The sequence below is a fragment of the Diospyros lotus genome, chromosome 12, assembly GCF_014633365.1.
Source record: "Diospyros lotus cultivar Yz01 chromosome 12, ASM1463336v1, whole genome shotgun sequence".
Classification (NCBI taxonomy): Eukaryota; Viridiplantae; Streptophyta; class Magnoliopsida; order Ericales; family Ebenaceae; genus Diospyros; species Diospyros lotus.
The window spans coordinates 21191945-21208757 of NC_068349.1; the positions used below are offsets into that span (position 1 = coordinate 21191945).

The following is a 16813-nucleotide window of genomic DNA, read 5'->3' on the forward strand; positions in this document are numbered from 1 at the left end:
TTCCAATCAAGTCTGAAATCTCAATTGTAAAGATTTATGGTAAAACTGGGAAGTTATAGTAATTATTTTTGGTAGTTAGTGTGAAATTGTGTGGGTTATTTTTGTCATTTTGGTCTCCTAATTTCTTTCTTGTCGGTGATTGGAAACATGCGTTGGAATCATGGGGTTGGTTCTCTTCCATGCCATCTATGGGCCTTGTAAATAGGCTTGTGCCTATTTAAAACCAATGATAACGGGCAGCTAAATACATGAAATTGAAAAATACATACTTAAATTAGATTTAAACTAATTATTATTATAAAATTAAATTAGAATTGACCTCAAGAAACCTAACAACTAAAATGGTAGTTAGATGTTATACATTTTGTGGAGATGATTTTACTATTTTTTAGGGATATAGTTATAATATATTTTAAGGTCACAATTTTATTTATTAAATATTATTTGTCCATTTTCCTCATTTTTTATCGTGGAGATTGCAAAAAACAACCCCCACAAATACAAAATTTGTTTTTAGCCCCTTTTTTTGACAAAAAAACATTTTAACCCCTACAAATAAACAGTTACAAAAAATAGCCACTTTACCACTTTTCACCCTAAGATTTAACTTTTCAACATCCCACTTTAATTAAAAATTAAGAATAAAAATAAAAACAATAAATTACAAAATTATCGTCAATACAAAACAAACAAAAGGGTTAAATTTCTATTTAACCCCACAAGCAAACCCGAGAAACCCCTCAAAAGTATAATATTAAATTTCTAGCTATTAAAGTATTATTATTATTTTTCAATACTAATTCTTATTTTTTAATAATTTAATAACTTGGTGGATCTTGAACACAGGTCGGTCCCCCACTCTTTTTTTATTATTAAATATATATTTATTATTACATATAAATAAAATTAATTAAATAATAATAATTGAAATTTTTAAATATATATGTATTATTAAATAAATAATTGAAAATTTGTTATTCAATGATTATTATTTTTTTTTCATTTGTAATAATAATTGCAAATCATAATTATAATAATAAATTTTCAACTATTAAATTATTATTATTTTCTAATAATTACTATTATTTTTTTAATAATTTAATAACTGGTTGGGTCTCGAACCCACGTTCGATTCCCCCTAAAAAAATAATTTACTACTAAATAATTTTTTTAATAATTATTATTTTTTTAATTTTTAGTGCTGATGGAACACACTAATTCGAAAGAAAAATTAAAAAAATTTATTTTCGAACTTTGTGGGCCACAAAGCCCAATGGAGGACTTTGTGGGCCATAAATCCCAATGGCTGGGTTTTGTGGGCCACAAACCCCTTTTTTTTTTTTTTTTTTGCAATGGGATTTTTTCAAATTACCTATTAGTAGTCTTAAAAAATAAATTATTGTTAAAAAATTATATTTTTATTCTTGAGTAAGTTTATTATCGTAGCATTATCTTTGGTTTGTCCAATATTAACTAGAACAATTGATCATTTATTGGTTGTGTTGATAGTGGATGGGGCATCCTCACACAAAAAGAAAGATAATAATATTTGTTATGATATATACATTCAATTAACCCAATAAGCGTAAAAAAGCATTATTTTAGTGCTAATGGAACACACTAATTTGAGAAAAAATCAAGAAAAATTAAAAAATTTCATTTATGATCTTTGTGGACCACAAAACTAGATGGCGGACCTTGTGGGCCACAAAACCCGATGGCAGACTTTGTGGGCCTCAAAGCCCGATTTTTTTTTTTTTTTTTTTTTTTTTGCAGTGGGATTTTTTCAAGTTGCCCATTAGTAGTCTTAAAAAATAAATTATTATTAAGAAATTACACTTTTATTTTTGAGTAAGTTTATTATCATACCATGCTCTTTGCTTTGTCCAATATTATCTAGAACAATTGATCATGTATTAGTTGTGTTGATAGTGTATGGACATTTTCACATAAAATGAAAGATAATGATGTTTGTTATGATATATACATTCAATTAATCCAATAAACGTAAAAATACATCATTTTAATGCTAATGTGACACACTAATTTGAAGGAAAAATTAAGAAAATTTAAAAAATTTAATTTTCGAGCTTTGTGGCTCACAAAACCCAATTTTTTTTTTTTTTTTGCAATGGGATTTTTCAAGTTGTCCACTAGTAGTCTCAAAAAATAAATTATTGTTAAAAAATTACACTTTTATTCTTGAGTAAGTTTATTATCATAGCATTATCTTTGCTTTGCCCAATATTATTTAGAACAATTGATCATATATTGGTTGTGTTGATAGTGGATGAACATCCTCACACAAAGTGAAAGATAATGATGTTTGTTATGATATATACATTCAATTAACCTAATAAACGTAAAAAGACATTATTTTAGTGCTAATTGAACATATTAATTTGAAGGAAAAATTTAAAAAATTCATTTTTCGGGCTTTGTGGGCCACACAACTCGATAGCAGACTTTGTGGGCCACAAAGCCCGATTTTTTTTTTCAATGGGAATTTTTCAAGTTGCCCACTAATAATTTCAAAAAATAAATTATCGTTAAGAAATTACACTTTTATTCTTGAGTAAGTTTATTATCATATAATTATCTTTGTTTTGTCCAATATTAGCTAGAATAATTGATCATGTATTGGTTGTGTTGATAGTGGATGGACATCCTCACACAAAGTGGAAAATAATGAAATTTGTTGTGATGTATACATTAAATAAACTCAATAAACGTAAAAAGACATCATTTTAGTGCTAATGAAACACACTAATTTGAAGAAAAAATCAAGAAAAATTTAAAAAAATTATTTTCAGACTTTGTGGGCCACAAAGCCCGATCAAGCTTAATGGGGAGCAAAACCCGATCGAGCTTTGTGGGCCACAAAACCCAATAACGATGTGCAGTTTCAAATTTTTTTTTCCACCCAAATTAGTACATATTTGGAAAGATATCTATCAAAATATGTTATGTTCACAACCACAATCATTCTATACAACTTTAATAAGCAATGTGAAAACAAAAATTATTTTAAAAAATAAAACAAATACAAATCAAATTGATATCTTGAGATTGAGCGAAATTGTTTGTTGGAGAGAAAGAAACTTGTTGAATGGGATTTCAGTGAAGTCGTTGTGATTGATGAAGAAGAATGAATGACCCAACAAGCAAAAAGATTGAATGTATGAAGAATGATTGAGTTTGGATAGTTTGATAATAGAGAAAAAGAGAGTAACGTGAATGCTGGAAGATGAGAGAGAATAAATGTTATATGAAATAGATAAGAGTATTTTGGTAAATGAGGCTAAGGATAATGTGAGTTTTCTATTTTAAAATCTCATTAAGGGTATTTTTGGTATATTGCATAAAAGTGGCTATAGGGTATAATTATTTTGTTTAAATAGTCAAAAACGTTTTTTTTTCTATGAAAAGTACAAAAAAAATTTATACATTTGAATTAGGTCAATTATGAATTCCTTTCATTTTTATTTGTGTTTGTTGGATGTGATTAAGGATTTTTTTTTTAAGATTAACCTAACTATGCACATTTCTACTTTTGTTTGTCACTTTTGATGTTTTACAATATCTCTATAGTTTAGTCACTAGTTTTTTTATTTATCGATCAATTAATTCTCAAATTCTCTCATTTTAGATCCACTTTAATCCTTAATTTCACTCTTAAACATGCCTTAAACTTTAATTTTAAAAATAAACATGTAATAATTAGAATTACATACACATACTTGCGTTCTCTCTCTCTCTCTCTAAGAGCATTTGGGTTTTAATTGAAACCTAGGTGCGAGGGCAACGACAATTTTCTTACAATTTTTCAATTTCATCAATAATGATATTCTAGAATGAAGGTTTTTTCTCTATTTATCTTTTTTTCGATCTATAAGTCTAGATCAAATATTTGGATTTGGTACCTATAATGGTAATGGGTGGGCATTGCTAACCACCACTAGTATTATTATTTTTATTTATTTTTTTTAATTATAAGAATATTTTAGAATTTTGATAAAATTAATTGTTGCTACTTAATGGAATCACGTGATATGCTATAACTATCCTTGGGAAGTTGGCAATTTTCAAAAGTAAAGGGGTAACCATTGCAAATTATGCAAACAACAAAGATGGTTGGTAAAATTGAGTCAAAATTTTAATACAACAAAAATACTCTTATTATTTTATTTCTCCTTTCACTCATTTCTCTATGTATGGCAAATTAGTCAATATGTAGCTCAAAGCCAGTCCAATGAAGTTGGGGGTCCTAGGTGAAAAAATTTGTCGATGCCTTTTCAAGAGTATTAAATTTTTTTTATAAAAAAATAATTAATACATATTTTTACACAAACATTTTATCATTTTATTAAATAAAAAAATTAAAATTCAATCATCTACAAAATATAATAATCTCTTAACGATAATAAATTTTTAACTAAAATATAATAGATGTGACCTTCAAAGCAACGACACCGCTGTCTAGTGCCTTGGCCGTGGCCTAGGGATGCGCCTGCGGTTGCGCCGCTGTGGGCTCGGCTCACCGATGAGAAGTTGCTTCGCTGCCAAGGGTGACGGCTCCCACCCTACCTGTGAGTCCAGCTTATTCGGCAACGCCATAGTGATTGTGTCACTTTTTCAGCTAGTGATGCCCAATAGGAACTACTCGTCCATTGTCGTCGAGTATTTCCAATAACAACTCTTCAGGCGGACAATACTAAAGTGAAGCTTAAAGGAAGGCTGAAACAAATTACAAATAGTGATTGTGTTGTGCCACTGTGTGGACTTGTGGAGTGACTTGCACGCGCAAGAGAAAGGGAGGGGAAGATGGAAAAATTGGAAAGAAAAAGTAGGTTTTTTGAAAAATTGGGATGATGAGAATTGAGATTTAGGATTGGGCAAGAGAAAGGGAGGGGAAGATGGAAAAATTGGAAAGAAAAAGTAGGTTTTTTGAAAAATTGGGATGATGAGAATTGAGATTTAGGATTGGGCTAGCAAAAGATAAAAATTAAAAAATGAAGAAAGGAAAATAAAAGAATTTATTATTAAAAATATATATTATAAATTTTTAAAATGAGGGGCTTTCTAATATTTTGGGTCTAATGCGACCACATAAATGGTTTTAGTTTTGGGGCCTTGATCCAGCTCTCTGTTGGTCTTTCTCTGTCTCTCTCAAGTTTAATGGCAGTTTAGCTAAAGAAATAGAAACTGAAATCAATAAATTTTCAAATTTTGACCAATTTATCATATAGAAGAAAAGGATAAAGGGAGGGAAGAGAAAATGTAAGAATATTTTTATCATATTAACAATTTTAACAATAATAAGAAAGAAAATATAATAAGAGTTGTAAAATCAGATAATTATTACTATTTCTCAAATAGCAAGAATAATCTATCTCTTTTTGCTAAATTTCATGAATTATAAAGTGTAGTTTACCCATAGAATAAATGAGATTTGAATTTTTATACAAATATTAATGTTAGTTTTGCATGCCCAAATTGTACTTTTTCATTAATTTTGGTTCCATCCAATTTTATTCAATTTGGGGGACATAAAAACAAAAGTTCAATATAAAATAATGAAGATCTACACGCAAATAAACTATTTTTGTCTTTTAAACAAAGGCTAATCTCTTTTCATTTTAGCATCTACTTACAAATAAACTGTTAGGGTTTGTTTGATAGTATAAAAAATACATAAAAAATATTCCATCAAATAAATTAAATTCCATGTTTGTTGCTTGACACAGTGTATTTTTCATGGAATTAAATTCCATAATACAATCCTTAAAACATCATTTGACCTATTTTTCATAGAAAATTCTATTTAGTGGAGGAGTAATTTTCATTTTTCATACCAATTAGAAAATATTTTTTTTTTAACTAAATGCTATCAAATATACCTTTAATGATTTTTCTCTATATATAATGTCAATGTCATAGTTAGTAAAAAGATTAGCTTGTTCGCAATGAAGTACAACAATTTAATGCAAGAAGCTGCGGAATTTGGCTTGGAAAGAGCTTATTTTGACCTGGCAATAGTGTCTTTACCCCCGGGCTTGGTCGGACTCCAAAACCCTACTAAAGCCTCCATCCGCCTAAAATGCCTCCTCTCATTGCCAGTCTAAATCCCTAAAACCCTACCCTCCCGCTGCTCTCCCCGAAACTCTTCTCCCTTCTCTGTAAAAGGTGAGGAAACCGAGTGGGAAGACGAAGATGCCGCTAGGAGAGAGGGGAGACAAAAGCGATTCGCGGTACAGCGGAGTGGAGACGGAGTTCAACGATGATATGCCCCAGATTCTCTCTTTTAACATCGATGGTGGCTTCGATTTCGTCGTCTCTCCCTTGGTCGGTCCACTTTCCTTATCACACGCATTTATGTGTCAACGTGTATAGAATATATGCGTATTCTGAAATGCCTTCATTTCTTTGACAGGGTGTGTTACTTTATTTTTGTCCTGCTTTTACATTTAGATCAAGTGTACTTTTGCTGGCGATTTATTAATTTTTGCTACCGATTTATGGCCGTGGTTTGTGTAGATGGTCAGCAAGCAAGCGAGTTTTTAGCTTGTGCAAACTAGTTTTTTATTTTTTTTATTATTTTATGGGAGCAGTATTATGCCCGAATCAGGCATATTTTCAGCCGATTCTAGGTTTTCCACAGATACGCTTTATTTTTCCCTTTCGCGAAGTTATTAGCCACGGCGATGTTAGGGCTTGCTTGGGTTTGGTAAATGGTTGAAACCTGCCTAGTTTTGTAGAAATGCTCAAAAAAGTGTGCATGCTATTATGATGGAAGACTAACAACAAGCATATAACACCACCTGAATTACTTCTTCCCTTTAGAGTAAATCACCAATGGAACACTATAATAGTAAATGGAAGAATTAAATCAAACAGCCACATGCACAAGAACACCAATATTTATGTGGAAAACCCCTTAATGAGAAAGCAAAAACCACAGGACCAAAGTTGACTTCAAAATTCCACAAAACTGAACAAATAATACAATGAGTCTTCCTTAGGCCAAGCCAGAGGCAAACATCTCAAATCATCAAGAAGTATTGTGAACAGCCTTTTCTTGTTGTACAACAATTTCAATAGCCATCACAAACAATGGTGGAAACCAAAACAAGAGAAAAAATTGGAGAAATCCCACAAAAAATATCAATGTCTAGCATGAAAAATCCACTATAGAAATTACCAAATGGAGATCACACCATCCACAATGTAGAGCCATATGTCCTTAACAAGACTACAAAATTTTGAGCCAATCAAAGAACAAATTGCCACATGCTTCGAGAGATCAAGAACACTACTGTCAGAATGCGATTCTGACAAGGAAAAGTTCTCTTGCAATTTAGTAAGGATTGCGCGGGAACTGGTGAATTTAGAAGGAAGGAAAGAAGAATAGAGGGAGAGAAATAGAGAAGGGAAGAGAGAGATCGAGAAGTTGAGAGGGAATTTGAATCAATTGTATTTCCAAAAAAGATGTCTCATCTGGCCGCGAAGGTTGGTTATATAAGTTCCAGACCTTGGCACTAATATTTGGGTTACATTTGAATTAGGCCATGTGCTTTAATTGCCGAACTAATTCATATTACTATAGTATCCTATATCCTTCCCTTATTTACATAATAATCCCGTGACATCAACACACAAACACCTTCCTTGTTTCAAGTTTCTATCTCTTAACACTTCTTGTTAGTCCCAATGGTACAACCCAAGGTCTTAATGGTAACAAAACAACTTGAGTTACTGATGATTTTACTTGAGTGATTAACAAAGGGATAACATTTCAAGTCACATTCGCATACTTAAGTGGAAGATTGCATTGGACAGGAAAAAAGTCATATCAAAGATGTAGGGCCCAAAATATTTTGGCTGTGTGAATTATTGAGCTTAAATGTCAATTTTCAAACTTCTCATTTCAAAATCTTTTCAAAGGCATCATTCATCATGAACGTAAACGACATATTTTTTCAGATTCAGTGATCTTCAAAAACAAATCCATGAAAGAATGGTTTTTTCTTTCAAACAATTTAATTCTTGTCTTAAGGAAAATTTTGAAAAACAAGAAATTTATCCTATTGTGCTTGAACTTAGCCAATTAAATTTTGAAATTGCCTGGACAATTTTAGCTTGGGGTAGTTTAGTAGACTAAGTTGTAAAACTTATTCGATTGAGTTTGCTTAAATGTCTCTGAGTAAGGAGTTGCTTAGAAGAAAATAAAAATACTCCAATAAACTGAGTTTGTTACTCAAACGACTAGGTACAGGTAGAATACAATAGGCCTTTGGAAACCAAGCAATTCAGTTGCCTTAGTCAAGACTTGGATGTTTGAGTATGTCTAGAAAGGTTTCTTGCTCACTTTTTCAAAGTTCAAATGGTCACGTTTTGAAACTCTATAAATAAGGCCTGTGGCAGAGCATTGTGGGGGTAGGGGGGTCTATGATACATTCTTATAACCTTTTCATTTATAATTCAAATTTTCATATAGGATTTAAAATTTATTAGTAACTTTTATAAAGATGGCCTCCAATATTAAATATTTATGAAAAAATGAGTGTAATACCTTTGTAAAAATAAGACCTAAATCTGATTTTAAGAAAACAAAAGTGAAGAGATTAAATATAACAACATATGTTTAAAATGCAAACTTATCAAAGCTCAACAAAGTTAAACATGATGTACTTGTATTCATCCATTCTATTTGCCCACTTTCCCCTCCCCTAAATAGGGCTATTCATTTGAGCAAAGATTAGAGATTTTGTGTGCTTAAAAGCTGTCAATTTTTTGGTGAACCTTTCTTGCATTCTTTTCAAGAATCTTGCATTCTCATTGAGCTTTATTGGTAAATCCTTTTTGAGAGAAGAAGAGTTTGAATTGCTTTTGAAAGATTCTCCATTTTCAACTCATTGTTTTTTAAAAGCATTGTCTTTCAAGATCAATATTGCCTCTATTTGACCTAGATCTTATATTCTACCAAGCTAGAAGGAGAAGATATAAGTGATGCTTCCTAGATCTACATTCCTTTGTTTCTCTTCTTGTAAATCATTGATTTTGAGAGGTGTGAGTGATTGTATTCTATTCTTATTCTCACCTCACCTTGTGTGTGAGGGATTATTCGAACCTATGAGCTAGGGAGTTGTTGAGGCAATAGAGGTTGACTAGCCCGTACGAAAGCTAGGGGATTCTAAGGTTCTTGAGCATTCATTAAGTTAGAGGGATTATTTCCATAGTGAAACACTCAAAGTGTGATTTGAAAAAAAGAGGACATCAGCTTGGTTGATATGTTGAAGTGTTGAACCTTTGTAAATTGGTTTGCATCTCTCTTCCATTTCTCTTTACATTACTATTACTTTACATTTACTCTTATCATTGTGCTTATAACACATATAAAGCAAAAACACACAAGTATATCGTGCTTATTGGGGTTAAATGTTTTTTTTTAAAGTTAACAGAGTTCGCATTAAAACCCAATTCACCCCCCTCTTGGGTTGCTTGTGGTACCGCAGTTCTCATATAAATCCACTTTCATTCTTTCAACTTCCCATACATACAACTCATTTTAGAGCTCTACAAAGAAACCTCCATATTGCAAGAATTACAAGATTGTCATTAGGAGAGAATGGGCTTAATTCTTGTCGGACCACTTGGGCATTAATAAAACAGAAATGCCAAGCCCACAAACTGGGCTCAAAAACTTCACCCACAACCTAATATGGCCATACGATATATCTGCTAATCTAAGTGATACATCTTTTTGTTAATGGTTACAGTGAAAATTGCGTAATAGTTATTCCCAGATTTAACAATACATCTTCACAGTATTAGTAATATAACATTGTGAGTTAGCGATATATCCACTAACTAATTTCATTGTGGGACCATGTTAGATTGTTGGTGAAGTTTCTGAGGCCAGTTTGTGGGCTTAGCATTTCCGTTAATAGAACCAACACATTCAAGTGAGCCCAAACCATATTTGGGCCATCCTCCACATAGTAGGAAAACCCACAACACACAAGGTATAATCTTGTCAGGCAATAAGTTAACCTATGAAAACATTTTGTTAATGACCTATTATCTCCAGCATGAACTTGCAGATTTTGGGACATGGGTGGTTGACAATTTCATTTCTCGATATTGGTGACAATATGGTCGATTTTCTTACGAAAAAAGACAATGTGGTTGATTTCTACACGATAAAAGCAGTGTGTGTGTGTGTGTCTTCTGCCAAAAATTGTGCATAAACAGATTACTGGTTTGCAAATTAACATAACTTTGAGTTTTCAATTTGATTGATTGTGTGGGAGAGTGAAGTCCAGTTTTCCTCTATAAATTCATCATTATTTTCCTTTTAGCATGGTGATTATTAGTGACTATCTGGAGAACAAGGTGTGATTGTCAATGGTTAATGTCAAAGAGAGGCCATTGTATTTAAAAGTTTATTGTGTGCTTGAATTCGCCTTGTGTTTTTGTGATTTTACTTTTTAGTCCTTTATCCACCCTACTTGTTGAAATTGTTTGAGTTTCATTTTGGCATGCATGTTTTAATTTGATTTTGATGGAAAATTAGCCTGTTATGAATCAGTTGAATGGCTATTTTCTATGTGAATAGTAGTAGTCTTCTATAGTGACATCAAGCTATAGGTCCGCAATTAGACTACTAATTACATTTAAAGTTGTCAGATCTGTGTGTTGGCTGTGAATGAAACAGTCTTTCATGATAGCTCATTACGGGTCTCTTGGAATTTATGTTTAAGATGTACTCCTGTATCATTTATTAATATTTTTTGAGTTATTTTTAAAGAATATGCAAATTTTTGAAGTCCTTGTGTTTTTGATGTTGCTTTCATTTGTTCACTTTAGTTGATCTTTTGTATTTTCTTGGCAAGTATGGTATGCTCGTGTTTTTTTTCCTATGGCTTTGCATGTTTTCTTTTAGTTCTGGTGGCAAATTAGCCAATCACACTTTGGCTGAATGGCTGTCATCTGTGTGAGTGGTCAGTAAGCTCACCTAAAGCAAGGTGTCAGTTGCTTTATTGGGTGAATGCAATCTTTGCATTGACTCCTAGGCTGTTGTCCACATTTTACTTGGGAAACTTTTCTGAATCTTCATTCCCTTTGCTAGATTTTATAGGACACCTAATTTTTGATGCTTCTATTTTTGGCTTTTTTTTCTATGCACCTAGATTATAAAGGTTGTGCCCTAGATGACTTTAGCTTTCCATGATTGGTACCTTGCACTTTTCCATTCAAAGATGAACACTGTAATGCTAGACAATGCTTAAAAGGCAGATCAATTGTTGAATGTATGAGGTTGGTGAAAGGCGCTAGATCTCCTTCAGAAAAGGGGTATCATTTTATTTTCTTCTAATTTTGAAGGTCTAAGCCATTGGATGCATGTTTAGATAAGGAAGAGAAATCATTAATATTAAAATTGTTAAAGAATACAAAAAACAAGAAAGAAGAAAAAGAGATGCTGGATTACCAACTTGATGTAGCACTAGGATGCATGAAGAAGAGAATAGAAGGGATGGGAATAAGATAAGAAAACTTGAATGCTAAATTGTTTGAAAAACAGAGCATGGGAATAGGAGATTTGGAGTAAAAGAAATGACATACTTTTGGGATGGAAATAGAAGACTAGGAATAGATGTAATACTCGATTTTCACATATGATTTTCTTTATTTTATTGAATTGAAAATTCAAAGGAAAATGCAAGAAAATGAATTTAGATAAAAATATATGTTTTAGTAGGTTTTGAAACCAAAATATAGAGGATTTGAAAGTTAGGCTATAGGAAGCAAGTTCCAAAATGAAGAAATTGATTTTGAAACCTAAGCTTGGGGAAAGCTAGAATTTCTTGAGAGAGGTGCCCATGTTTTCAAATTTGGAAAGGAAAATGCTATTGCTACACCTTTGTGTATACTTTGGGCTACATAAAGGTGTACCAATGACAAAAAAGTCCCCCATGAGGTGCATAGAGGCGCATGTGAGACGAGAGATATTTTGGTCATAATACCCCCTTATGTAGACCAAGATGTACAAAATGGTTGTACATCTAGTATGATTCATTTGGAAATGTATGTTTCAGAACCTAGTGTTTAGGAGTTTTGAATTTCATTAAAGTAAAGAAAAATGATGGAATCTTGAGAAATGGACCACAGATTTAGAATCCTTGTGTCTAAATGAGTCTGTTGGAATATACCTCGATACACTTTGGAGAAGCGTGGCACGAGTTTCGAGGTAGATATTGCATGGCATGCAAAATGAGGAATTTATAGAAGTTGGATGTGGCATATTTTGGCCAATATAATATTGGAAAAATATATGGAAAAGAAGAAGAGAGAAGAGCAGAAGGAAGATGTTGATAGTGGGAGAGAAAAAGGAGAGAAGAGCGTGGAATATTATGGAAAATTGGATGAAAGTGTTTAAAATGTTTTTGTTACTCTTCCTTATATACCCCTATTGGTTTTGAGAGTAATCTAGTCATTTGGGTCTATTATTTAATCTTCTTTACTGCTTGTTTTGCCATGCATCATTTTCACAAAAGGTCTCAGCTCATCGTTAAGACCATTAATGAATCTCATTAAAGTAAGACTCATTCAAGGTCGGATGGGAATTGAGCATTAGTGCTTTTAATTCCTCAAACCTTACCTGATAATCCGTGACAATCTTTTTATTTTAGTTTATCACTTTATTGAACTCTTCATTGTTACTCTCATCTCCGATTTGAGTTATATCCTCAGTTCTAGTAGAAAAATTCCGAATAGGCAAATTGCCTCCCGAAACTTCTCTTTTTAAGGAATCAGAATATATCTTGGAAAAACATTCAGCTGGAATACTAACCTGAAACTTCTTTGGCATTAGAATCAGTAAGTCATCCAGCTTGTGGTTGAGGCTAGCAAATGTTTCTTAGAGTTCGTTCTCCATCTCCACAGTTCTGATTCGCCTGGATTTGCCTTTCAATTTTCTTCCAATGATCGATTTGCTCCTCTTGGAATCTGTCTTGGATTTCTTCAAAATCTAATTGGGAACAATCTGCTATTAATTGCCTATCATTAGCCGAGAATCACCGTCTGAAAATCGCCTGGTCTTGCTTTGCTGCCTAGATCATCGGAATTCGCTTGACCTTGCTTTGCTGCCTAGATTGCCAGAATTAGCCTGGCCTTGCTTCACTGCCTAGATCATTGGAATTCACTTGACTTCCACTTCTGATATTGACTTCCTGAATTGCACAATGCAGCAACTGAGGATTGCAGCTGGATTAACAGTTGGAAATCACTTGGATTTGCTTCAATTAACAATCGATAATTGTCAGAATCATAGTCAAGAACTGTTGGCTTGCGTCGCCTTTCAACTTTGAACCTTGATTAGCTGCTAGGAATTGATGGAATCACAACTGGGAATCAATTGACCCTGATATCATTTGTCATGTACCTAGGGTTTAGCTAGGGTTTTAGTAGGAAAATATCGGGAATGGAGAGAATTGGAGGGGGAATTGGACAGAAAGAGGGAGATAACGGACATATTTGAGGGGGAAGTGTAGACTAAACAAAACAAGAGAGAGAGTTAGAGGAAAACGAGGGAGAGATCTGTGAAGCGAGAGAGAAATCATAATTCAAATTATCATTCATCTATGTCATTCTCTAATTGATCCAACCTATTTATAAGCTACTTTATCTTTTACAACTGAAAGGTGCAAACTGCTACAGCACTAGAGTACAACTAGAAAAAATTACATAAAATATATAATTACTAATATATCCCCAGGGATCCTCTGGGTTGTGGCAATAGGCCCCATTTATCACCTCATTTCCTTCAAATTTCCTTCCCTAATTTGTTCCATGTTTTCAGCACATCTTGTCTCCACTTTTCCTATTTTTATTTTATTAATCTATAATTTTTGTACTTCATTCCATAAAATTTTCAATGTTTTATAAATTGGACTGTGCATCAAATTGAAAAAAGAGAGGGTTAAGGGTTAATGGTTGGATTGTAGTCGAACTGTGATGTAATTTTATTAAGGTAGTGTTTGTTAACCACGATATGGGTTGCAAAACGTAGGATATGGAAAGCATTTTAGACAAAAAGTATTTTCTATTGTGTTTGTTAAATTTGTTTGGCAACTATTGGAAAAGAAGTTATGCGACTTTATATCTTGGATTATCCAGATAAATTTATCTCTCCCCGTTCAGATAAATTTATCTTGGACCTTACAGATAAGAAAAAATGACCCCATATGCCCCCTAATGCATTCCAAAAAATTTAACAAATATTCTGATAAAACTTTGTCAAGTCCAACGGAGCTGACAAGTATATCTCAAGAATTCCTTGAGAATTGTGTAGGAGAGACTTGATTGGAGAGAGAGAGAGAGAGAGAGAGTTTAGAGGGAAAATTCAAGATTCTATTCATTCATATCTTCTTCAAGTGAGATCAGTTTGTATTTATATTGATCTCACCAGCCAAGTGGACAATTTGAATAATTCCTGCCAAAATTCTATACAACCGCTAACTACCATGTGCTACGGCTACTACTACCTTCCCGCCTATCTTTATTTAGTAAGAACATGTTAGGCACATGACAATTTACCCACCCCTTGAAACATTTATTGTCCTCAAGAAATACAAAGTAGACTAACTACCCTAGGGAACTATGTGAGCAAATCAAGGAGATATTCCCATGTGTTGTGGTCGTTATGAAGATGAGACCATTTCACCGCCACTTGGGTTATGGGGGCTCCATGTCTATAAATGACCCTTTTATCTAGAACAGGTGTGGTTTTTGCCTGAGGCACATTGTTGTTCGTACCTTGAGGCAGATTTGCATTCACTTGTTGTCCTCCAACGCTTTTCTTCAATAGTGACACATGGAACACTGGATGAATATGAGAATTCTCTGGTAGCCGCAGAGGATATGCCACCTTACCCAATTTAGCCTCAATGGGAAATGTGCCATAGTACTTGGGGCTTAACTTGGACACTGGTTTTGTAGTCAATGCCCGAACGTGGGTTGGCCTTAGTCTTAGATAGACCTCATCTCCTACTGCAAACTCCCTCTCGCTTCTTCCTTTATCAGCTTGTTGTTTCATTCTATTCCGAGCCATAGCTAAATCCCTCTTTAGCTGTCCCAAGATTTCATGCCTTTGTTGGAGATGATCTTCTACAACTGCCACATTGGTAGTCTCCCGAATAGCAAGGGGGGGGGGGGGGGGGCTTATACCCAAATAGAGCTTCAAATGGTGACATCCTGATAGATGTGTGGTGGCTGGAGTTGTACAACCATTAGGCTAGTGATAGCCACTTGTGCCAGCTCTTGGGGCGGTGGAAACATAAGCACCTTAGGTAGTTCTCCAAACATTGATTAACTCTCTTTGTTTGTCCATCAGTTTGGGAGTGATAGGCTGATGACATGCTTAGCTTAGACCTAAGGGATTTTAGTAGAGCTTGCCACAATAGACTGATGAATACCTTATCATAGTTAGAGATGATGGTTTTTGGAGTTTTGTGTATCTTAACAACTTGATTTAGGAATACTCTAGCAACTTCCTACGTGGTGTATGAGTGAGAAAGGCTCAAGAAGTGAGCAGAGTTTGTTAACCTGTCCACCACCACTATTATGCAATCTTTCCCTTCCGATTTAGGCAGCCCTTCCACAAAATCCATTGACAAGCTCTCCCATGCTTGGCCTGGAACAACTAAAGGTTGTAACAATCCGGGGTAGCTACATTCTCATGCTTGCATCTCTTGCAAGTATTGCATGCCATGACAAACTTAACCACAACTTCCTTTAATTTAGGCTAGAAGAAGATCTACTTCACCTTATGGTGTGTGTTTTGAATCCCTGAGTGTCCTCCCAATGAGGACTCATGGAGGGTTTGGAGTATCCTTTGCTTTATGTCCTGTCTATCCCCAATCACTATTCTTCCTTTGTATCGGATCACCCCATTCTTAAGCGTGTATCCTGGTTTGCTGGTGGGGCTCAAGATCAGCTGCTCTAGTAACCCTTTGATTTGCTCATCGAAATCATAACTGGTGGCCACCTCTTGATACCAATCTAGTACCAAGGCAGTTATGGCTATTGCTTCTCCCTCCTTCTGACATCTGGACAAGGCATCGGCCACTACATTATCCTTCCCTTTCTTGTATTGTATAGTGTAGTCAAGACCCATCAACTTTGCCATACTCTCCTTTTGTAATTGAGTGTGTAGCTTCTATTGAAGCAAAAATTTTAAACTTTGACGGTCAATCTTGATCATGAATTGAGCCCCTTTTAAATAATGCCTCCACTTGTCCATTGCCATCAACACAACTACAAACTCCTTCTCGTAAATACTTAGCCCCACATGTCTAGGGGTTAAGGCTTGACTGAGAAATGCTAGGAGCTTTCCCTCCTGCATTAATACCGTCCCAATTCCAGTCTCACAAGCGTCTGTTTCCAGCACGAAGGTTTTGTTAAAGTTAGGTAGGCTCAACATCGGGGCCTCACCCATAGCCCTCTTGAGTTGTTCAAAGGTTGTTTCAACCTGAGCATCCCACTTGAAACCTTCCTTCTTCAGTAATTGAGTTAAAGGCTTACTAATGATCTCGTAGTTCTTCACGAACCTCTTGTAGTACTCTGTTAGGCCTAGAAACCCCCTCAAGGCTTTAAGGGTGTTAGGCCAACTGCTACCTTCTTTGGGTCTGTGTTGACCACTTGGCCCAAGATAATATACCTGAGGTACTCCACTTGCCTTTGAGCAAAAGAGCACTTCGACCTCTAGATATGCAATTGGTTGACTCTAAGGATCTCGAAGGTAGCCTTAAGG

The 16813-nt window shown here is 34.1% G+C and overlaps 1 protein-coding gene across 3 annotated transcripts in view; it reads left to right on the top strand.

Annotated features, from left to right (window-relative positions):
• The window catches only part of LOC127814260 (protein arginine N-methyltransferase 1.5), a 107984-nt gene that overhangs the window by 32436 nt on the left and 58735 nt on the right, over nt 1-16813 (top strand). For 2 of the 3 annotated variants that reach the window (XM_052355658.1, XM_052355657.1), the window contains exon 1: nt 6098-6345. The exons of the other annotated variant lie outside the window; for it this stretch is intronic. In XM_052355658.1, coding sequence (XP_052211618.1) covers nt 6214-6345 — 132 coding nt within the window. In that variant the 5' untranslated portion in view covers nt 6098-6213. Of the gene's footprint in view, nt 1-6097; nt 6346-16813 lie in introns of those variants that run through there. 3 annotated transcript variants of the gene reach the window in all.